A 25,766-nucleotide genomic window follows, 5' to 3' on the forward strand; every position below is an offset into this window, starting at 1 on the left:
TTTCTGGAATAGCTTAGGACTGGACTTTTCCCCTGTTCTTGGCAATTTTGCAATTATTACATTTATAAATCCATTTTCAATTGTAATATCAAAATTCTGGAGTAATTATTATCCTGATTTATATGGTTTGTAAAAATAGAATAGCCAAACAAAATAAGTAACTCTAGTAAATCCAAAACAGGAAATTTTGCCGCAAAAAATTTATACTACACAAATTGTATCCCATACAGATAGCAACCACATGAAACTCAAAATTTGAAAAGTTGGCCTGGACAAAACTTGCCCTATAAAAATTTGACTTGCATAAAATCAAATTCAGTGATGTTCAACTAGTAGAAGAGAAATAATGAGCAGAAGTCTAAAGTGTGAACACAGAGGAAAAAGTGCATTTTTTAGCTAATGAATATATTAAACTACAAAATGATAAAGAAAATGACTGAGTGAAAGTGACTGGTACAATTCCTATTATATCTAAAAAGAGTTTCCTAGGGGGAGGGGAGCACCCAGGGTAACTGTCCAGGGGCTGGGGCTGAGTAATTTTCCACTTTGATTCAATTTTTTACTTTGATTTGGCTCTTTATATTTGTGCCAATATTTACTGTATGCTTATACTTACTGTAATTAATTTTTTCCCAGCACCACCAACCATAGGAATGCCCCTGCATTTAATTGTGACTACTTCAAGAAACATTGAGGGGATGTTCTACAACATCCAAACACTATGCTAATGCTGATTTTTAGTAGAGCTAATTGCAACGTCTGAGTAATGGCTGAGGTTTGAGAATGTTAAGTTAAAACTTTCAGCACAGTTTGAACAGTGCTTGAAGGGCAAAGGGTTCTGCCTGTCCTTTTACAACCACCTTAACACTGGTCAAAACAATGAAATAGGCACTTACTTTTGAGAAAAGGTTTTGAAATTATGCAATGTGCTTGGTGTTTACACATAGAATTCATCATCAATTCAACATGTGTCAAGAAAAGGATGGGGAGAGTGAGACAAAACTTTATGGAATGTTGAGGGGGAGGTTATACTGAATCAGAAGACAACTTGCATCAAGGTTATCAAATGGGTATACTTGTAATATCTTAGGAGTATATCTAAAGGTATTAACTTCATCCTACCAAGGTCACTATTATTAGCTTCTATAATTTGCTTCTATAATTACTCTATTACTGCTTCTATTACTATCTATTAATATTACTATATACTAATATTACTATCTAGTAATAGATTACTATCTATTACTGCTTCTATAATTGCAGCTATTAGCCACTATAAAGCTGGCTACTTGGGACCACTTGTAAGTGCGACTACTTATGACTGGGACTTCAGTTATTTTGTATCAGCTAAGGTGACTATATAGGAGTGAAGCTAAACTTCCAGGACCACTGTTGCTATTACTACTTTGGCTGCAAATGCGACTCCTTCCGGCTGACTTCTTGGCGCTACTTGTATGTTTGAATGTGAATTTGACTACCCCTACTTGAGACTTTTAATGTGTCCACTATGTGCATCCACGTTATCAAAAAGGTAATATCATAGGAATATCAAAAAGGTATATCAAAGGTATATAAGGTATATCAGAAGGTATATAGGAATATCAAAAAGGAATATCATAGGTAATATCAAAAAGGAATATCATAGGATTGGCTAAGCTTAATAACTTGATACTTTCACGGCAACTATTGCTACTACTACTGTGCCTGCATTTGTGGCTATTTGTAACTGCAAAAAGGACCACTTACGGTGAACGAGACAACTCGTGACTGCAACTGCTTTTGACTGTGACTAATACTATTAGTACCTCAACTTTGATTGCGAGTGTGACTGTAAATACTACTAAAAGTAAAGTAGTGTCAGTTTTAGACAACAAAGCTAAAGTTTTTTGCTGTTGAATAAAGTAGAATTGAGAGAAAGAGTCAAATTTTAGCGTAAAGAGTGGGGCGTTGAGAATGGAACAGCCCATTTCTTACACGGAGTAATTTCTGTTCGTTTTAAGTTTTAATGTCGCTCCTTACTTTCAGTTAAAAAAAACTAGTTTTTTTTATTTAATTTTGAAATCTAATACGATTTAGTCTGCTGGGTTGCTGGTGGAATATTTTTCTCAGCTTCAAAGGTTTAGCATTAAAATACCGTTTATGATCGTTTGAAATCGATTCATTTGTTGTATGCTGAACACTCACTGAATTACTCATACCCTGTTTGGTTCTTATCAACCTCTTATCAAATATCAGAAATCTAAAATTTATAAAAGTAAAACAGTTCAAAATAGGGATGATACCTTTTTATTGACAGTGAAATATAAAATTATTTAACTGGATATTTCGAACACATATACAGTGTTCATCATCAGCAGTAAGTAATCAGAGTTTTACTGCTGATGATGAACACTGTATATGTGTTCGAAATATCCAGTTAAATAATTTTATATTTCACTGTCAATAAAAAGGTATCATCCCTATTTTGAACTGTTTTACTTTCGTCATGGAAAGGCAGTGTGGTCTTCGAAGTTATCTACTAAAATTTATAATACTCAAATTAACTAAGAAAATTGTTCTTGCTTCTGGAAAACCGAAAATTGTTCTTGTTTCAGAACACTGAATAAGTTGCAAAGTGATTCCTGAAACTGGTATTTCATGGTCCTTCAATATGATAATTTAATAATAACAAGACATGATTCTTACAAAAAAAAATCAATCATAAATGCCCATTAATGCCCCAATTATTATCACTTATAAACTATAAAATGATTTGTTCACTAAAAAATCAATTATAACTGCCCAACTAATAATCAATTATAAATGCCCAATAATGCCCCAGTTATAATCAATTATAAATTGTAAAATGATTTGCAAAAAAAAATCCATTATAAATGCCCAATAATACCCCAATTATAATCAAATATAAATTATAAAATGGTTTGTACAATAAAAGATCAAATATAAATGCCCAATAATGCCCCAATTATAATCAATTATAAATTAGAAAATGATTTTTACAATAAAAGATCAATTATAAATACCCAATAATGCCCCAATTGTAAATTATAAAACGATTTGTACAACAAAATTTATTACAAATTCCCAGTGATGCTCCAATTATAATCAATTATAAATCATAAAATGATTTGTACAATAAAAAATCAATTATAAATGCCCAAAAGGCTATTACCAGTATGGGACCAAATATCTAAGAATATTAGAAGAACAAGTCGATGAAAAAAAAGACAAAAAGTAGAGTATGAGAAAAAAGTTGAAGAAGCTTGACTAACTCCCCTTAGCTACTCATAACAGTAAATGTCCATACAAAATCATTGCCAACAGTGTAATAGATACTGAGATCAAACCGTTCGTGGTAACGAACCGTAGTAAGGAGCGATCCGGCTCAATAGTAAACGAAAGTTAAAAAAATGAGATTTTGATACTAATAGATACATCAAAAGAATTAGATTTTTATGCTGATTTTAAATATATAAGTTTCATCATATTTAGTCTTACTTATCAAAAATTACGAGCCTGAGAAAATTCTCCTTATTTTGGAAAATAGGGAGAAATACCCTCTGAAAGTCATAGAATCTTAACGAAAATCACACCATCGAATTCAGCGTATCAGAGAACCCTAGTATAGAATTTTCAAGCTCCTATCTACAAAAATGTTGAATTTCGTATTTTTTGCCAGAAGACTGACCACGGGTTCGTGGTTATATGTTTGTTTTTTTGTTTTGTTTTTCAGGGGTGATCGTATCCACCCAGCGGTCCTAGAATGTTGCGAGAGGGCTCATTCCAATGGAAACTTAAAATTCCAGTGCCCTTTTTAAGTGACCAAAAAAATTGGAGGGCACCTACACCCCCTCCGACGCTCATTTTTTCCCAAAGTCAACGGGTCAAGATTCTGAGATAACCATTTTGTTCAGCATAGTCGAAAAACCTAAGAACTATGTCTTTGGGGACTACTTACTCCCTCACAGACCCCAGGGGAGGGGTTACAAGTTACAAATTTTGACCAGTGTTTCCATATAGTAATTGTTATTGGAAAGTTTACAGACGTTTTCAGAGGAATTTTTTTCTTGGATAGGGAGGGGGTTATGTGGGAGGATCTTTCCATGGAGGAATTTGTCATGGGATAAGAGAATTTCCATGAAGGGGACGCAGGCTTTTCTATTATTATTTAAAACAAAAAACAATGAAAAGATAAATATGTAAAAAGTTTTTTCAACTGAAAGTAAGGAGCAGCATTAAAACAAAACGAAAGGAAATTATTACGCATATGAAGGGTTCCTCTCCTTCTAAATACCGGCTCTTTACGCTAAAGTATTTTTATGGCACTTGGTATTAACCAAGTGACATATAGCGATTGCAAATTCGGTCAGTCTGTCTGTCCCGGTTTTGCTACTTTAGGTACTTCCAGGTAAGCTAGGACGATGAAATTTGGCAGGCGTATCAGGGACCGGACCAGATTAAATTAGAAATAGTCTTTTTTGCGATTTGACCATCTGGGGGAGGGGTCGGTTAATTCGGAAAAAAATAGAAAAAATGAATTTTTTTAAACTTACGAACGGGTGATGGGATAAATTTGATGTTTGGAAGGACATCGTGTCTCAGTGCTCTTATTTTAAATCCCGACCAGATCTGGTGACATTGGGAGATTTGGGGGGAGGGGGACCTAAAATCTTGGAAAACGCTTAGAATGGAGGGATCGGGATGAAACTTGGTGGGAAAAATAAACAGAAGGCCTAAATACGTGATTGACGTAACTGGAATGGATCTGCTCTGTTTGGGGGAGTCGGGGGGGGGGGGGTTAATTCTGAAAATTAGAAAAAAAACTAGATATTTTTAACTTACGAAGGAGTGACAGGATCTTAATGAAATTTTAAGTTTCGAAGAATATCGTGTCTCAGAGCTTTCATTTAAAATCCCGACTGGATTCGGTGACATTGGGGGAATTGAGGGGGGAACCTAAAATCTCGGAAAACACTTGGAGTTAAGGGATCGGGATGAAACTTGGTGGGGAAAATAAGCAAAAGTCCTATATACGTGAATGATATAACCGGAACAGATCTGCTCTCTTTGGGGGAGTTGGAAGGGGGAGGTTAATTTTGAAAATTAGAAAACCTTAGGTATTTTTAACTTACAAAAGAGTGATCGGATCTTAGTGAAATTTAATTTTTGGAAGGATATCGTGCCTCAGAGCTCTTATTTTAAATCCTGACCGGATCCGTGGACATTGTGGGGAGTTCAGGGGGGACCTAAAATCTTGGAAAACGCTTAGAGTGGAGGTATTGGTATGAAACTTGGTAGTAAAAAAAGCAAAAGTCCTATATACGTGATTGATATAACCGGAACAGATCCGCTCTCTTCGGGGGGGGGGGTGATTCTGAAAAATTTGAAAAATGAGATATATTTAACTTACGAAGGAGTGATAGGATCCAAATGAAATTTGATTTTTAGAAGGATATCGTGCCTCAGAAATCTTATTTTAAATCCAGACCGGATCCTGTGACATTGGGGGAAGTTCAGGGGGAAGGACCGAAAATCTTGAAAAACGCTTAGAGTGGAGTGATCGGGATGAAACTTGGTGGTAAAAATAATCGTAAGTCCAAGATACTTAATTGAAATAACCAGAACAGATCTGCTCTCTTCAGGGGAATCGGGGGAGGATGGTTAATCCTGAAAAATAAAAAAATGAGGTATTTTTAACTGACGAAGGAGTGATCGGATCTTAATGAAATTTGATGTTCAGAATGATATCGTGTGTCAGAGCTCTTATCTTAAATCCCGATCGGATCCGGTGAAGGGGAAGTTGGGGGAGGGGAACCTATAAATCTTGGAAAACGCTTGGAGTCGAGGGATCGGGATGAAACTTTGTGGGAAAAATAAGCACAAGTCCTAGACACGGGATTGCCATAACCAAAACGGATCTGCTCTCTTTTGGGGAGTTGGGGGGAGGGTTAAATCTAAAAAATTAGGAAAAATGAGGTATATTTGACTTACGAAAGAGTGGTCGTATCTTAATGAAATTTCATATTTAGAACCTTGGATCTCAAAACTCAGATCCCTGATTTTAAATCACGACCGGATCCAGTGTCATGGGGGGGGGAGACTGGAAATCTTGGAAAACGTTTAAAGCGGAGAGATCAGGATGAAACCTGGTGGAAAGAATAAGCCAAAGTCCAAGATAGGTGACTGACATAACCGGACCAAATCCGCTCTCTTTGGTGGAGTGGGGAGGGGGGCGGAGTAATTCGAAAAATTAGAAAAAATGAGGTATTTATAACTTACGAACGGGTAATCAGATCTTGATGAAATTTTATATCTAGAAGGATCTTGTGCTTTAGAACTCTCATTTCAAATCTCGACCAGATCAGGTGACACTGAAGGGAGTTTGAGGGGGAAATTGGAATTCTTGGAAAACGTGAAAATCGAGGTGTCTTACGAATGTGTGATCAAATACTAATAGAATTTTATATATAGAAGAATTTTATGTCTCAGATGCCCAATTTTCAATTCGAATCGGATCCTGGGAGATAGAGGGTTGGAGGGGGGAAACAGAAATCTTGGAAACCGGAAATCTTGGAAAACCCTTAGACTGGAGAGATCGGGATGAAACTTGATGGGAGGAATAAGCAACAGTTATAGATACGAGATTGACATAATTGGTATGGATCCGTTCTCTTTGAGGGAGCCGGGGGTTGCTAATTTTGAAATATCAGAAAAATTGAGGTATTTTTAGCTTAAGTACGGGTGACCGGATCTTAAAGAAATTGGATATTTAGAAAGAACTCATGTCTCAGAGCTCTTATTTCATATCCCGACCAGATCTTTTGACATTGGGGGAGGGGGAGTTGGGGGACGAGAAATCTTCGAAAACGCTTATAAATGTCGTAGATACGTAATTGATGTAACCGGACTGGATCCGCTCTCATTGGTGGAGTTCGGTGGCGGGGTCCAGTACTTTGGCGAGTTTGGTGCTTCTGGACGTGCTAGGACGATGAAAATTGGTAAGCGTGTCAGGGAGCTGCACAAATTGACTTGATAAAGTAGTTTTCCCTGATTCGAACATCAGGGGGGCTGAAGGGAGAGGAAAAATTAGAAAAATTGAGGTATTTTTAAATTGCGAGTGGGGGATCGGATCTTAATGAATTTTGATATTCAGAAGGATTCGTGACTCAGAGCTCTTATTTTAAATCCCGACTGGCATTAAGCCTCTGATTTTCCTTTTAAAGCAATCTATTGATTCTTAAAATTCTGCTAGAGCTCATACCATATGAGCTCTTAGCTCTTCCGACCTCGTCACAAGTGACATATGAGCTCTTAGCTCTTGTTAGATATTTCAGCTATTTCTTCAACGGCCTTTTTGATTCAGGTGTCATTCTTAAAGAATAGGGACAAAATTTAAGCTTTAGTGTAAAGAGCAAAGTATTAAAGAGGGGGCAAACCCCCTAATATACATAATAAAAATATACGAATATAGATGTTCGTTACGAAAGTTAATTCAGAAGTTACGTATATTTTTTATCAATAAAAACGTTCGTAAAAAATTAAAAGTTCTAGTTGCCTTTTTAAGTAACCAAAAGATTGAAGGGCAACTAAGCCTCCTCCCCCACTCCTTTCTCTCAAAATCGTCCGATCAAGACTAAGAAAAAGCCATTTAGCCAAAAAAGGGGAAATTTCGTTTTAAGAATTTATGTGTGGAGAGCCAAAATCAAAACATGCATTAATTCAAAAACGTTCAGAAATTAAATAAAAAAACAATTTTTTTTTTACTGAAAGTAAGGAGCGACATTAAAACTTAAAACGAACAGAAATTACTCCGTATATGCAAGGGGCTGTTCCCTCCTCAACGCCCCGCTCTTTACGCTAAATTTTTTCACTTTTTTAAAAAAGTAGATATGAGAGAAAGAGTCAAACTTTAGCGCAAAGAGCGGGGCTTTGAGGAGGGAACAATCCCTTTCATATACGGAGTAATTTCTATTCTTTTTAAGTTTCAATATCGCTCCTTGCTTTCAGTTTAAAAAAACTTGTTTTTTTTATTTAATGTAATACAAAAACTACATTTTAAGTCATATTACGTGGGAATATAAGCTCAGGTGATCCCATAATACCAATCTGATTCACCTCTTACACATTCTGTAAATAAATTCTGTAAATAAATCCAAAATAACGAGCATTAACAAAACATTATAGTTTCTGACTACGAATATTTATATTAAAATGTTATGATCACATGGACAGGTAGTTTGTTGTTTTTTCTTACGTCGCAAAACAAGATTAAATGTGATTTAATTTCAACTTATTGTACCTCATCTTTTCTTCAGTATGTTGCATTGTACAGCAGTGGTGGCTCTATGCCTATATGGGGGGGGGGGGCTATACCCTCCCAGTTTTTCTGACATCTGACATTAAATCTCTTTGAGTTATGTTTTAATGCTCCCACGGTACTTAATTGACAAAAAATTGCCATACCTTAGTGAGCATTATCTAAAAGAACTTTTCTATTATCTTTGTAATAGTTAGTAGAAGAAATATCCCTTTAAAAAGAAAAAAAAAATCGTGTTACCTCCTTTTACCAGTAGAATCACATTCCTACATTAAAAATATATGATAAAGACCTGATTTTAAACATAAGTTTATTAAAGAAAGAAATCCCTAAAACAAAACAGGAATAAAAAAATCTTCCCAACAATCATGTATCTTACCCATTCAGATAATTCCAGGATAGATACTGTTAAGCTGAAAGATCATTCTCGTCTGTCATCAATTTACAGAACAATCCATCATCAGCTACTACAGGTGTTCATGACGAAACACTATAGTTTATGTTCTCAAACCAATCTTACATCCAATTAAAGACACTGTCCTCATGTCCTCATAGTCTGGGCGCTATTGTCCAGGTCAATAAAAATCTTAATAATCTCCAAGATTTGCAATGGTTCCCCTAAATATATATCTATAGTATTTTGCTTTTATCACCAAAGGTCATTTTTTTACAAAATACTGTAATTCTTATACACTTCCTTAAAATATAAATCATTACCACGTTTGGACAAATAGCAAATATATTTTCTTGGAACATTGTATGCACAAGACTTCAGTGGCTTCCTCAGTAGCTATTTTTTCTAGTATTAGATGTAACAGGCTAATATCACCATCAATAACCTCATCGAAGTGAAATACCAAGTCTGAAAAATTGGTGTAAATATGCAGAATGAAAGGATCCTTACCTAGTCTTAAATTTGTTTACCTTGTTCTTTAAACTACATAAATGTGAGAAAAACTTCAACATTCACCTTCCATTAAATGTTAAACCCAAAGGTTTTGTTTGTGTTCTCAGCTAGTTGAAAAAAAAATGTGAGACTGTCAAATAAGGGTGCTTAGCGCAGATATTTTACTGATTTGTTTTGTAAGGTAAGGTAAAAAAGGTAAAGGATACGGCATTAGACTTTACAGTCCGTACCGGCGGTGCTGATCTCCGTTTCTTGGCCCTTCAGCCAGGAAGTGCAATGGGGGGTTGGGGGCCAGCCATCCTTTGCTTTCGCACACCCTTCCTGTTTACTTTCCCCAGATTTCTCCAGGTACCCATTTAGAGCTGGGTCAACTCTGGCTAAGCTTACAGAGTCACGCCACTGACCCCCTTCCCAAACTGAAGAATTGGTTACACCGGGATTCGAACCCGCGTCCTCTCAAACAAGGGATGTAAGCCTTTGTTTTGTAAGCCTTACTATTAATTGTGGCTGTATGTCTCTATTATTTGTATTTCGTTCTAGAGGACTAATATGCTTCACGAAACGAATGTGAGGAGTTATTTGACATTTCAAATCATTTGTTGTCCCCTAAACTTGAAGATGCTCCTCTGACTCCTCTTCCTGGCATTGTAGAACCATGTAAACTTGAAGCCGACACCCAGGAATTGGGAGCTACATGTTCGGACAATAAAGGTACATGTCTTACAGTTTTTTTTTTTTGTTTTTTTTTTTAGAATCAAATAAATCAAATTGCGCTTTGTTTTAAAAACTAAGGCAAGTGTAATAAATAAAAGGACTTTAGACTTATCTTAAAGATGAAAATTTCCTTTTATCTAATGGCAATGTGATGGTGTTGACTTAACCGGGATTGCGGTCTATAAGGAAGATTTTCAAAATGGTGAATATTGTTTTTCAGAAATTTAAACAATATAACTTAAATTATACCGTTTATAAATTTTTTAAATTATGTTTTTTCTTAATAAAAAAAAATATTAAAAAAGCTGTATTCAAAATTAAAATAAGTTCTTAAACTAATATTTTTTTTTCTTGTTTTAAATTAAGATACAAACCTTTTACAGTCCTGATTTTAAGATGATAGATTATAATTTTGAAAAAAAATCTGAAAATGGGTTGTTATGGTCCGAAAATGGATGAAAGGTTTTTTTTTTCTAGTAGAGAGATATTTTTGAAAATCTAAAGCTTGAACTATTTAATGATTCCTAAGGCATCTACCGCCCCAGACTCCGTCCAGGGTAAAAAAAAAAGATTGTACAAATACAGAAGAGAGAATAATGAAGACTTTGTTTTCCCAAGACAGTGAATGAACAAAACCTATTTGAATATTTCGGCCCTATATCTAAGGGCCGTCTTCAGCAAAAAAAAATGATAAGCAAAAACACACTTGCAATAAAACTTTTTGGTTAAAAATCCATTTTTAAAATAGCCTAGGCATCATTACAAGTTGTTCTTTATGCTTCTCTCTCTTGCCTTAAAACTCGAGCCAGTTTTTTTCTACGTTGTGCCGCAAAAATTTAGAATAATGTCTGACACCAAAGAATTTGTTTACGAAATAAACTGACCTCTTATACTTTGACCAGCTTGCCTAGGACTATTGATCAGCAATAAAAGGTATTTATCTGTATTAAATTAACAGTAAAATTGTAGATAACTATTCATTTATTTTTATTATGAATCCGTATACTCAGTTCATATATATATTTATCAGTTCATTAGTTAAAGTGTATATGAACTTCAAATGATTCCAGATATTTGATTTTTTTTTTTTTATGGCACTTGGTATTAACCAAGTGACATATAGCAGTCGCCAATTCTGTCGGTCTGTCGGTCTGTCTGTCGGTCCCGGTTTTGCTACTTTAGGCACTTCCAGGTAAGCTAGGACGATGAAATTTGGCAAGCGTATCAGGGACCGGACCAGATTAAATTAGAAATAGTCATTTTCCCGATTTGACCATCTGGGGGGGAGTGGGGGCCCGGTTAATTCGCAAAAAAATAGAAAAAATGAAGTATTTTTAACTTATCAGCGGGTTATTGGATCTTAATGAAATTTGATGTTTGGAATGATATTGTGTCTCAGAGCTCTTATTTTAAATTCCGACCGGATCTGATGACATTGGGGGGAGTTGGAGGGGGAAAACCTAAAGTCCCGGTTTTGCTACTTTAGGCACTTCCAGGTAAGCTAGGACGATGAAATTTGGCAAGCGTATCAGGGACCGGACCAGATTAAATTAGAAATAGTCGTTTTCCCGATTTGACCATCTGGGGGGGGGGGAGTGGGGGCCGGTTAATTCGGAAAAAATAGAAAAAATGAAGTATTTTTAACTTATGAGCGGGTGATTGGATCTTAATGAAATTTGATGTTTGGAATGATATTGTGTCTCAGAGCTCTTATTTTAAATCCCGACTGGGTCTGATGACATTGGGGGGAGTTGGAGGGGGGAAACCTAAAATCTTGGAAAACACTTAGAGTGGAGGGATCGGGATGAAACTTGATGGGAAAAATAAGCGCAAGTCCCAGATACATGATTGACATAATCGGAACTGATTTGCTCTCTTTGGGGTAGTTGGGGGGGGGGAGTAATTCTGAAAAATTAGAAAAAAGAGGTATTTTCAACTTACGAACGCGTGATCGGATCTCAATGAAATTTGATGTTTAGAAGGATATCGTGTCTTAGAGCTCTTATTTTAAATCCCGACCGGATCTGGTGATGGAGGCGGGGAGTTGGGAGGGGGAAACCTAAAACTTGGAAAACACTTAGAGTGGAGGGATCGGGATGAAACATGGTGGGAAAAATAAACACAAGTCCTAGATAGATGATTGACATAAACGGAACGGATCCGCTCTCTTTTGGGTAGTTGGGGGGGGGGGTATTTCTGATATCGTGGCTCAGAGCTCTTATTTTAAACCCGAACGGATCTGGTGACATTGGGGGGGGGGGGAGTTGGGAGGGAGAAACCTAAAAATTGGAAAACACTTAGAGTGGAGGGATCGGGATGAAACTTGGTGGAAAAAAACACGAGTCCTAGATACATGATTGACATAACCAGAACGGATCCGCTCTCTTTGGGGTAGTGGGGGGGGGGGGTTAATTCTGAAAAATTAGAAAAAATGAGGTATTTTTAACTTACGAACGGGTGATTGGATCTCCATGAAATTTGATTTTTAGAAGGATATCGTGTCTCCAAGCTCTTATTTTAAATCCTGACCGGATCTGGTGACATTGGGGGAAGTTTGGGGTGGGGAAACCTAAAATGATGGAAAACGCTTAGATTGGAGGGATTGGGATGAAACTTGGTTGGAAAAATAAGCAGAAGTCTTGCATACGTGATTTATATAATTGCAACGAATCCGCTCAATAGCGGGGGGGGGGGTAATTCTGAAAAATAAGAAAAATGACGTATTTTTAACTTACGAAGGAGTGATCGGATCTTCATGAAACTTCATATTTAGAAGGACCTCGTAACTCCGATATCTTATTTTAAATCTCAACCGGATCAAGCGTAATTGGGGGGGGGGGCAGTTGGGGGGACCGGAAATCTTAGAAAATACTTAAAGCGGTGAGATCAGGATGAAACTGGATGGGAAGAATAGAAACCTGTCTAAGATACGTGACTGACATAACTGGACCGGATCTGCTCTCTTTGGTGGAATTGGGGGGGGGGTAATATTGAAAATTGAGGTATTTGTAACTTACGAAAGGGTGACCAGATCTTAATGAAATTTGATATTTAGAAGGATCTTGTGCTTTAAAGTTCTTATTTCAAATTCCGACTAGATCCTGTGACATTCGGGGGAGTTGGAGGGGGGAACCGGAATTCTTGGAAAACATGAAAATTGGAGTATTTATATCTTACGAATAGATGATCGGATCGTAATGAAATTTGATTTTTAGAAGGAATTCATGTCTCAGAGCTCTTATTTCAAATCCCGACCAGATCTTTTGACATTGTGGGGATTTGGAGGGGGAAATCTTGGAGAAACACTTGGAGTGTAGGAATCGGGATGAAGCTTGGTGGATAGAATAAACAAATGTCCTTGATACGTGATTGACAGAATCGTACTGGATTCGCTCTCTTTGGGGGAGTTGGGGGGAGGGGTTCAGTGATTTTGCGAGTTCGGTGCTTCTGGACGTGCTAGGGCGATGAAAATTGGTAGGTGTGTCAGGGAGCTGCACAATTTGACTTGATAAAGTCGTTTTCCCAGATTCGACCATCTGGGGGGCAAAAGGGAGAGGAAAAATTAGAAAAAATTAGGTATTTATAACTTACGGGACTTTACTTACAGGGACTTTGTGACTCAGAGCTCTTATTTTAAATCTTGACCGGCATTAAGCCTCTTATTTTCCTTTTTAAATCAATCTATTGATTCATAGAATTTTGTTAGAGCTCATACTATATGATCTCTTGGCTCTTAGCTCTTCTCGCCTCGTCACAAGTGCCATATGAGCTCTTAGCTCTTGTTTTTTTTTTTTTTATTATTATTATTATTATTATTATTCTGAGACTTCGATTGTCATAAGTTTTTTATTTTTATGTTGTTGTAGATGTTGGAGATACATTAACAACACTTGAAACCGAAACACCCGATTCGGATTGCTCTCCAGACCATCAACTACCTGCTGGAATTTTATCCAGTAATTCTGCATTCCCCTCTGACTCCCAGGAAAGGAGTAGCAATGATGAAGGTAAAAATAAAAAGGATAATTAGCCTAACAATTTTTTTGTATAAACTAATTTTTTAAGCCTTGAATAAAGCACAATTAAAAAGCGAAATTGAAATTGCAAGACTTGCAATTTAAATTTTGAATATTTAATCTCTGTAGCTTCATTAAAATTTTTGATTAAGTTGAGTTTTTTTTATAGTGCTAGTGCTAATTAGTTTTCTGAATCTGTATGATCATCTCATTGCGATTTTAATTTAAATCGAGATTTTTTTTTTAACTTAGGAAATAGTTAAGAAACTTCCATTCATTAACTCAACTACTTTTCCAGATAACAAAACTCTGTCTGTAATTTTACCACTGATTTCTCAGGTATAAGAAGTCAGACTCCTTTTCACAAAACATGATCCCACTTCTCCGAATAAAATTCATCTGTTAGGGCCCATTAAAACACCAAACAGCAAAGGGTTCATCAGTAGTGGCTGTTTGAAAAAGCAGTAATAAAAGAAGTTCACAGAATAGAAAAAAAACAATAAAGTTCACAGAATAGAGAAAAAACAGCATTTTGATAAGAACAGTAAAATTAGCAAACTTTGATATGGAGCCTAGGACTACAAGCAGGGAAGGGGTGAAGGAGGAAGGACTGATGGTATAGGTTTAGACTGAAGTCGATTATGAAATTTATTACTTCTTTTCAAGACTGTTCAAGACAAATATAGCTTCACTACAAACAAGAGTTTGGATACTGCCCCCTTCCTTAACTGTAAAAACCTACAGCCTACTGCGTCGCTAGCGCTTCACTGAAAACGATTTATATTACCAATATTTTCATTTCCAGTTATAACAGTATTTAAAATGAAAATAAAAATTACAGTGAATCAAAATCTTGGCTAATGATCCTCCAACAATTAATATCATTATATATCAAATATTCAGTTTGATTTTATTTGTACTTTCCAAGACTGTTCAAGACACATATAGTTTTATTTATTCATTTATTTTAGTTTCTATTGTATGTTTGTTTGTATTGATTCTACGTTTAAATTCTTTTCGTATTGAGTTTCAGTTATGCTTCAATAACAAAATTTTTTTTGTTTTAAGGTTTATTTGTATATTCAATTTAAGCATTAATCAATAAGATTTATTTATTCACTAATATTAGTACTTGTTTTATGTTTTTGCTATAATTGTTTATTTAATTTCTGTGCGTTTTGGGCTTGATTTGTTCTTTAATAGTAATTTCTGGTCGTTTTGAGTTTGAATTTTAACAGGTATTTTTATCTGCTGATGTTAAGTTTAATATGGCCTTCACTTTTCTTTGAAAAGTTCAAAATTCCACTTCTCCAAATAAGATTCATGTGGTAGGGTCCATTGGAATGCCAAACAGCAAGGCTTTTATGAGTAATAAATGTTTGTAAAAGCAGTAATAAAAATAGCTATAAAATACCAAAGTTCATAAAATAGAGAAAAAAACAGCAATTTGATAAAAACAGAAAATTAGTAAAGTTTTGATGTGTAGCCTAGAACTATATACCAACAGGGATGGGGAAGTAGGAAGGGCTGATGGTATACATTTAAACTGAGTTCGATTATGAAACACGGACCATATTGTCAATAGAAATTTTTTATTTAAAATGTAAAAAAATAAATTCCCGTTCAACGTCTGTTTTTGCCCCACTCAGCAATGAGTTTTTCTTATATTCTAGTTATTATATTAGTCTTATATTCTAGTTGTATAGTATTATATTATATTATTATATTCTAGTTATATAGTCTTATATTCTAGTTCTATGACATAATACTAGTAAGAAGTGTCTTTGTTTCCTTTTAATTTAGAATTCCACAAAGTCTGCATTATATATTATCGTTTAAAATTTGACAAACAGGACAGACAATGTAGGGCCAAATCCTGTAATGCTTTCGAAGCGTTCATTTTTTATTTATAATTGTTTTGCTACCTTTAGTTATTTTTTTTTCTCTTACTTCAGAGATAACGAGTTCTACGATGGCCACTTTTAATGGTGTAATTCAATCAGAACTCTTAGGTCCAAAATTAGTTGTTGTCGTGAAAAGGCTGACAGAGAAGGCTATAGAAGAATTAACTGCTGGCATCTGGCGTTGTGACTCCTGTGGGAAAACAGAGAAATCATTTTTGATGCTGGATCTTCATTTTGACACTGGCTGTGAAAAACTTTCACCGATAGAGTGTGATTCCTGCCCTGCAGTAGTTCATGAGTACAGAGACTTTGTTGTTCATTTTTTGGAACACCAAATGGGAGAAAAGAGACGATGCCCCATTTGTTTATGTGAATGTATTGGTGACATGAAACAACACCTAATTGGAAAAGGTCACTATTCAACAAACCAGTCTGAATTAAAACTACAGGAGAATCCATCGCTAGAAGTTTCTCAGAATCCGTTTCCAAGGGCTTGCTCAAATTCAATCGAATCGTACTCTGAAGCGAAAGGCTTAGAGAAACGTAAAACGTATCTGAATAGTCACTTTTACGGTAAAAAGCATAGAAAACTTCCAAGAACACATGCAGGGAAAAATTCATACAAATGTGATATATGTAACAAATGTTTTACTTCAGCTGGCAATTTAATTCAACACCAGAGAATGCACACAGGTGAAAAACCGTTTAAATGTGGTATATGTAACAAATACTTTTCTGCATCAAGCAGTTTGAAAACCCATAAAAGAGTGCATACAGGTGAAAGACCGTTTCAGTGTGACACATGTAAAAAATGTTTTTCCGTATCAAGCGTTTTGATTCAGCACCAGAGGGTGCACACAGGTGAAAAACAATTTAAGTGTGATGTGTGTAATAAATGCTTTTCTCAATCTGCCAGTTTGATTAGTCATCAAAGAGTGCATACCGGTGAAAAACCATATAAGTGTGATATATGTAATAAATATTTTTCTCAATCAAGCAGTTTAAATGGGCACCAGAGAGTGCACACAGGTGAAAAACCGTTTCAGTGTGATGCATGTAACAAATTTTTTTCTAGTTCTGGCACTTTGATTCGACACCAACAAGTGCATACTGGTGAAAAACCATTTAAATGTGATACATGTACCAAATCCTTTTCTCAATCAAGCTATTTGATTATACACCAAATCCTGCATACAGGGGAAAAGCCGTTTAAATGTGGTGTATGTAACAAATCCTTTTCTTCATCTGGCAACTTAGTTCAACACCAAATCCTGCATACAGGGAAAAAGCCGTTTAAATGTAATGCATGTAACAAGTGCTTTTATTCATCTGGAAACTTAACTAAACACCAAAGAACGCACACAGGTGAAAAACCGTTTAAATGTGATGTGTGTTACAAATGCTTTTCTCAATCTAGCCATTTGACTATGCACCAAAAAAGGCATAATGGTTAAAAACTGTTTAAAATTGATGTTTTTGTGAAACCAATTCTATATCAAGTCATTGTTAGACGCCTCAAAGAGTGGATGTGATTTATACGAGAGAGCATTCTTTAAGTCGAACCTAAAATAAACTATGAGTGCTCGAAAAATTAACAAGATTTTCGAAAATAGCAGCTTTTTTGCAAGAAAAAACTAACATTTTCCATGAATTTTTTATTATTAAATGCTTATTGCTTCTATGGATGTTAATTATAATGAGCCAAACTATGAGGAACCGTCCGAATGTTTCAATTTTGTAGTTTTCTTTTCAGTTCAAAAAAGTGGTATTTATATTTTAAATTTGTAAATGGTAGAAACTTAGCCACAAAGGCAAATATTTAGTTGACACACTAGTCTCAACTGTACAAGTTAAACGCTGAAAAGAAGTATTGCAATTTCGCGGAATTCTTTTCAGTTCAATAATTTGCATTTTACATTTATAGCCTCAAAGACAAATCTTAAGTTAAGACACAAGTCACAATATTAGTTAAATACTTTTTGCTCAAATCTTACTGATTGCTAATCAAACATTCCCTGTGTCCCCGTCGTAAAGAGGTACCTATATACCTCTATATATATATAGATATATACATATACCTATATATATATACTCTATAGATATATACATATACCTATATATATTCTCTCTCTCTCTCTCTCTCTATATATATATATATATATATATATATATATATATATATATATATATATATATATACTCTATATACCTCTATATATAGGTATATATACCTATAGAGGCATCTATTGAAAAGGAGCAACAGTTGCTTGTAGGTGATATCTATATAAACTGTTCTGAAGCACAGGCAGTTATTTAATAAGTAAAATAATTCAAATCGAAACCTCGTATTTCCTAGCATTGAATATTAAATATTACTTTCGTATAGGTGTAAAAAGTTCATAGTATCTTTCTTTATATAATGAAGAAGCAAACTTTGAGTTTTGTAGCGTGGTTGAGGGTTGAGATGTCAACTGTGGGAAGCACCTGCTATTTTAATATAGTTTTTCCTCTTGTGTTACATTAGTTTTCATATTTCTCGCTGCTGCTGTTAATTTAAGTTCATTTATATCATCCCCTTCAGGGAGCATATTTCGCCTGTGTTTTTTTTTGTTCAATTGTTATTTTTCCATTTGGTATTGACCTCGATACAGTCAATTTTTCTGTTTTTGTGAGCCTTTGCTGCTCTTCCAAGTATTTACAACTCCGTTTCTGTAAGTTTTCTAATGAGCGATTTTGTTAATTGGTTTTTGTGTCATTAGAGGATTTTAAGATTAAAAGGACATCTTTTTGGTGAATTTGTGTATTTTCGTTTACCTGTTATCAGAGACATGCGTATTTAGAACCCTAATTATAGAAAGGGCTTGTCTCAGGCTCAGCCTGTCTGGAGACAGTTTTAACTATGAAAAAGGCCTTACGCAAACAATAACATGTTTTGGCTATATAGATCTGAATTGAAGCTCTTAACAACAGTAAAGTGCAAATGACGTCCATCTTTTAGAAGGTACAGGGGTGGAGGGTTGTTATCCTGAATCCTGTTTGTGATATTTTATATTTCGTTTCAGCTTTCCTTTCAAAAACAACTTTTCTAGAAAAGCTTGGTTTAAAATTGAACTATGTTCTTTTTTATAGATTTTTGTTGCTTAATTAAAAAAAAAAGTTGTCAATATCTGCCTTCAGCAGGCTTGATATTTGCTTATTATTTATTTTTTACAGAGTTTTACAGCGAATTTTAAAAACAAGTTTCGTACATTATTTTTATGGATGACCAAGCAAGGAACAAAACATTCAAAACAATGAATTGAAAATCTGCATAGTCTTTTGAGTTCTATTAGGAATTCTCATCGTGTCATGTTACAACCATCAGTATTGACAAATATTAATCAACCATTCCTCTCAAAATCCTTGGAAGTCCTAACTAGGAAATTCCTATCTGTTACTGGGATACAGAATCTATGCCATTTTGACAACCCGGACAAGCTTCAACTTTTTTTTTAGTATAGGTGAAATATTTTAGTAGTAGCAGTAGCAATGCCAGACACAGTAGAATCAGCAATCCTATGAATTGTTGCAATTGCAATCACTTATGGTAACAGTCACAAATAGTCAGTCAAACGTGATGAGAGTCGTCGGTAGTCACACTCGGTGTCATAAAAAGTTACAGGGAAAGTCCCAGGACCTATCCCAGTTTAAAGCTGAAGCCCCAGGACTTATACCAGGGAAAATATTTAAAGTACAAATTAATTGATTCTAAAATATTGATTCAAAAATGCTTCAAAAAGATCCTTTTTTCTATATTATTAAAGAAAAATTTAAGGAGAACCTGAAACTGGCGTGTTTGTTCTTATAATGGGTAGCATGTACTACGTTGAATGTAGCACTTTTATCTTACGTGAGAAACCATTCTCACACTAATGAAAGATACAGTCAGAAAAAGAATGGAAAAGATGGCGTCTCATTATGTACATGCTGCTTGAAGTTACCACCACTTTAGGTAAACAAGGGCTGGCATTTCGAGGGAAGAACCATAGCGGGGGAAATTACGTTGAGCTAGCCAATCTTCTTTCTTGATACACCACCAAAATAGGCCATTGGATGAAAAATTAGATTAAGCCAGTCTTCACCAGCTATCTGTCGGATAGTAGCCAAAATGAATTAAATGTGATTGTTGGAACAGAGCTGGTTCAAAACATTGCAGCAGATATTAATGATACTTACTTAATTGGTATCTTTGCAGACGGAACATCTGCTGTTAGCCATGAAGAACATGTAGTTGTAGGTGTACGGTACATTGAAAGAGAGAGAGAGCCGGTGAAGAGCGTTTTTTCGCCGTTGTAGATTCTGATTCGAAGAGAGGAGCCGATACTGCAGAAGAAATTCTGCGAGTCTTGTGGAAGGCTCACATCAATGAAGAATAAATACCATTTCAATGCTAAGATTTTACAAGTAACAAGAGTGGACGCTTCGAGGGAACACAAGCTCACATTTCCAAGAAGTTCCAAAGAAATATTCAATACTTTAGATGCCTAGCTGTTGCCAACTAAGTACTCCCTATTCCCATAAACTCTCCAAAAACGAAAAATCCCTACTTTATTCTTAAACTGAAAGATCCCAACTAACTAAATAAATCACACCAAAGTTCATTGTAGTTCAGTTCAGTCATCTCGACACTCGATGACGCAATAGCACATATACAAAAAGGCTTCACATGGAAAAGGATTAACTAAACGTATCATTATATAGTCAATTCATGACACCCCTCTGTTCCATAAAAGGATTGCAGAGACATTCTTAAACAAAGTTAACTCTTCCTCACACTAATCACGGAGCCAGAAAAAGTTTTTTTTTCACAGCAAGAATAGCTGCTCATGAACCGTGTGATATAATAGTACATGTCGGGCCAGTAAAAATACCTCATTAGTATCTGCAAGATTGAAGAATGGCCTTGTTTTGATTTTCCTTCACTATTGGAAAGCAGATGAGCGTTCTGTACAATTCGTTCACGGAAGATTTCAGGCACCAGCAGCCTTTAATCAACAGAGCCATCTCAACAAATGGCTTTACTGTATAACAAACTGCTTCGGAACTCGTATTTATGCCCAGTTGCATCAGCTTGACCAGTGGCCTCCAGGTTAAAAAGACGGAACAATTCAGGATTTCTTTGTTGACTCGGTCGGAGTGACGAAAGTTGTTTTTCGCAGCCAGGGTGGATTCTATGGTAGGCTTCAATGAGACTGGCAAATTATTTATGCTTATCTGTAAGAAAATATATTATTTCAAACAACTGTGAGCACAAAATTACTTAGAATAGCCTAGAAAGCGCATCAGCATTTATGTTCATGGGTCCCGGTTGGCCATTAATGGTAAAATTAAGTTCTTGCAGAGCTAATGATCATCGAGTCAAACGAGCGCTGCAACTTCGGGCAACATTAAGCCACCTAAAGGGGTTTTGGTTCGTTTCTACGAAGAAACGGCATCCCTTGATTTAATACTCAAAGCTTACAATTCCCTATTTGAGAGCAAGAGCTTCTTTTTCCACGATTGAGTAACGTTTTTCAGCCGGGAACAGTTTCCCACTAAGGAATGCAATTGGGTGCACTTCACCATACTTTTGGGAGAGGACCACTCCGAAGCCTATGTCAGAGGCGTCTCTTCTTAAAGTAAAATTCTTATTGAAATCTCGTATGTCACAAATTGGGGCAAAGATGAGTGCTTGTTTCAGGATCTCAAATGCACCAACCTGTATCTTGTGCAGCTCCAACTTGTTTGAAAAACCTTCCTTCAGAAGTGAAGTGAGTGGCTCAGCAATTTCAGCAAAATACTTGATAAATCGCTGAAAATATGCTGTCATCCCAATAAAAGAACGAATTTCCTTCTTGGACACAGGTAATAGAAAATCTTTTACGGCCTGGACCCTGCTATCCAATGGGAAAATTTCCCCATTTATGCATTGACCCAGGTAACAAACCTCGTTGTGAGCTATTTTAGCCTTTTTAGGGTGGTTTCTCAACCTTGCTTTTTGTATCTTCTCTAGTATTCTTTAATATGTACTAGGTGATCCTCTCAAGAGTCATTAAAGGTGACAATACAATCCAAATAGGAACGAGTGAACGCCTTGCAGGGCTTTAAAACCTTACTCATAAGACGCTGGGAGGTCGTGGGAGCCCCATGCAAGCCGAAGCGTATGACCAGAAATTGATAGAGCCCGGAAGACGTCTGGAATGCAGTTTTTTCCCTGCTACCTTTCACCAGTTCGATGTGCTAACCTCTAACCAAGTCTGTGACACTAAATATTTTCTTGATCCCAACCGTCTCCAGGATCTCGTCTGTACGAGGTAAAAGATACACATCAAAACGAGATATATTGTTAAGCCCACGAGAATCAAGACAGAACTTAGCGATCCGCCAGATTTTTTTTACTATGACGACTGGAGAGTACCTTGGACTAGAAGATGGTTCGATGATACCCAAGTCGAAAGTTTTGGTTTATCTTCTTGCTCAAGAGTGATCTGTCGACTTTTTGGGATACGATATGACCTCTCCCTCAGAGTTCATGACTCACCTGTACGAATCAGATGCTTCACGATCCTAGTTTTTATCGGTGTCCCAGAGAAAGCTTCTCGGAAATCCTGGAGTAGACTTAACAGCTCTTCCATTTTCTTTTTGCTTCCTGAGCAAAAAGAAAATTCCTTCCATTTTCTTCCTGATTCGCACAGATCACAACAAACTTCACTGTCACCTCCATTCATACGTCCACATACCTTCAGATTGATGTCAAAAGCTATCATCAAAATTTCTGGTATTCGCCTCTCGAATCGACATAGAAGGTTGATGTGAAGTACTCTGCATTTCTTCCATGCTTCTGGCATCTCAATTTCTTAATTACTACTACTACTACTACTAATAACTCACTGCAGCACCAAGCCGCCTGAGGCCAACACAGCTACGCACGCTCCTCCTCCAACCTAATCTATTTAAAGCCTCCCTCTTTACACCCTCCCAGGAAGTTCCCATTTCCTTTAAATCCTTATTTATGACATCCTCCCAACCCAGACAAGGACGACCTGCTTTCCGTGTAGCCCCAGACGGTTGGCCAAAAAGGACAATCTTCGGTAATCTGTCATCCTTCATCCGTAGAACGTGGCCTAGCCATCTCAACCTTTCTTTCATTATAGCCCCAGAAAGCGGGATTGAACCACACTTTTCGTACAACCTACTGTTTGAAATACGGTCAGTCAGCCGGGTACCCAGAACAATCCGTAGGCAATTTCTCTGGAAAACATCTAGTAAATTTTCATCTGCTTTTCGGAGTGTCCATGCTTCAGAGCCATATTTGACCACTGTCATCACTGTAGCTTCCAATATTCTAATCTTGGTTTGTAGGCTTATCTTTCTATTCTTCCAAACTTTTTTTAACTGTGAAAAAACACCCTGAGCTTTAGCTATTCTACTTTTAACATCTTCACTGCTCCCACCATCTTTACTAATAATACTACCAAGGTAACTGAAGCTCCCAACCTGATCAATCTTTTCGTTACCTAAGGTCACCTGTTCATCTTCACTTATTCCTAACCTTAGTGACTTAGTCTTCTTAACATTAATTTTCAAGCCTATTTTAGCACCCTGAACTCGTAAAACCTCTAAAAATTCATTCATTTTGCTCACACTTTCATCTAATATGCTTAAATCATCAGCATAATCTAAGTCCAGGAGCGTTCTTCCTCCCCATTTGATTCCATGGTCTCCAATTGCCTTTCCTGTGCTCCTTAAGACGAAGTCCATCAAAATGATCCATATAAAGGGGGATAGAACACAACCCTGCTTAACTCCTGATTTAATACAAAACCAGTTGCTAACCTCATTTCCTACCTTAACCGCAGCAGTATTATTCTCGTACATAGCGCAAATCACTTTAATGTATTTTTCTGGTATACCATATAACGATAAGACCTTTGTTAACGCTGTTCTATCAACAGAATCGAAAGCTTGCTCATAATCGATAAAACTAAGGACCAAAGGTGTTTGACAACGAAGGGACTTCTCAATTATTAACCTAAGAGTGAAAACATGGTCGACACATCCTCTACCTTTTCTAAAACCGCATTGTTCTTCCCTTAAAACTTTGTCTACAGCATGTCTCAGTCTAAAAAGTATCATATTACTCAGTAATTTGCTACCTACAGAGACCAGACTAATGCCTCGATAATTCCGACATTCACTCTTGTCACCTTTCTTATACAGTGGTTTAATTAAGGTTTTCCTAAAATCATTGGGTACTTCCCCTTTTTCAAAAATCATGTTCATAATCTTCAGTAGCTTATTCCTAACCTCAGAGCCACCATATTTAAGGAACTCATTAATCATACTATCAGCACCTGGGGCCTTATTATTTTTTAATCCTTCTAGTACTGTCGCTAATTCTTCCTCACTAAAATTGACTCTGCTGATTTTCCACAAGAAGTGGAAGGGGCCTTGCCAACGCATTTCTAGCTTCTGGTCACCTGCTGGAAGAAGTACTAGGACATCGTCTCCCACTTAAAGTCCACGGGGGTTTGTACGACAGTCGTCTAGCTTCATTTTTTAGGTTGCTGCTTTTGTCCACTTTTGTTGAGCTTCTTTCATCGATTTTCCAATACGAGAGTGTACTTACATCAGTTCAGCAGTTGGTCGATCTTGTCTTAGAATCGCTGGTGGTGCCTCCAAATGTTCTTTGAGGATATCCAGTGGTCCTCTTGGTTGCCTACTATACAGGAACAAGACCTACGTTGCCCAGGCAACGTGAAGTATTGCGGCAACCTTTGTCCAGCTTCGCCGACTAAAGTGTTGCAAGAGCAACACTTTGTTTTTTTTTCTTTGATATCGATCAGTAATCACAAGATCAAAGGCTATTCCTCAGTGTTGAAATAACAACAACAAAATAGTATCGAAAGAAGGGACTAAATTGACTTTGCAGCCAGTTGAACTTTATCCTTTTCAATCGTAGACATCGTGACGGATGAAAGCTCGGAACAATATCTTGTATGATCTAGTTGGTATTATAAAGCTACCCCTAACTTTTCAGGATCAAAACACCATAGATGACATTCTATTAATTATTACGAAACTATCTCATTGTTTTACATTCTTGTTTGTGCTTGTTTCTTCACTATCGGTTAAATAATGAAGTTGTCAGCCTATCAAAGTTTTTAAAACGGTATGTTCAAACAAGAACGCAATCAGTTATCACATGATCAAAGGCTATCCTCAGTGTTGAAAAAACAACAACTACAAAATAACATCGAAAGAAAGGACTAAATTGACTCTGCAGCCAGTTGAACTTTGTCCTTTTCAATCGTAGACATCATGACAAATGAAAACTTGGAACAATATTTTATATAATCTAGTTGGTATTATAAAGCTATCCGTAACTTTTCAGGATTAGGTTACTTTAATTATTACGAAACTACCTCATTGTTTTACGTTATAGTTTGTACCCGTTGCGTAAACACTTAATTCTGTCAGATTGAAAGGGATCGAATACAATGTGCACCAATTTGCACAAATTTCTAGCCTAAAGTGAACAGATTCTTACTTACAAGTCCTTCTCTTGTGATAGACATTAAGTTCACCGGAAACAAATAAATGGGTACACCAACTAGCAAAAGTTGTAAACCCCTCATCGCTGAAGATGATTGTAGCCCAACAGCCGATTATTACTTACAAGTCCCCTACATGTCTTACCACAGGAACCAAATTGGTCTAACAATCAAATACACCGGAAACAAATAATAGGTACACCAACTAGGAAAAGTGGCAAACCCCTCATTGCTGAAGATGACTATGAGCTAACAGCTGTTTCTTGCCCAAAGTGAACCGATTCTTACTTATAAGTCCCTCTCCCGTGGTAGGCATCAAGCTCACCAGAAACAAAT

General features: G+C 36.2%; 1 protein-coding gene across 1 annotated transcript; it reads left to right on the forward strand.

The window, feature by feature from the left end:
• Positions 1-9,769: 9,769 nt before the first annotated feature.
• Positions 9,770-18,016, forward strand: LOC136043253 (zinc finger protein 271-like). The gene is made up of 3 exons (XM_065728184.1): positions 9,770-9,935; positions 13,805-13,945; positions 15,910-18,016. The coding sequence occupies exon 3, from the start codon at positions 15,927-15,929 to the stop codon at positions 17,310-17,312; it is 1,386 nt and encodes a 461-aa protein (XP_065584256.1). The 5' UTR covers positions 9,770-9,935; positions 13,805-13,945; positions 15,910-15,926; the 3' UTR covers positions 17,313-18,016.
• The last annotated feature ends 7,750 nt before the right edge of the window (positions 18,017-25,766 follow it).

The sequence above is a fragment of the Artemia franciscana genome, unplaced genomic scaffold, assembly GCF_032884065.1.
Source record: "Artemia franciscana unplaced genomic scaffold, ASM3288406v1 Scaffold_3959, whole genome shotgun sequence".
NCBI classification, from domain to species: domain Eukaryota; kingdom Metazoa; phylum Arthropoda; class Branchiopoda; order Anostraca; family Artemiidae; genus Artemia; species Artemia franciscana.

What these genes read in the sequence shown, in the direction of transcription:
- LOC136043253 (XM_065728184.1), top strand. Translation starts at nt 15,927, where the DNA reads ATGGCCACTTTTAATGGTGTAATTCAATCAGAACTCTTAGGTCCAAAA.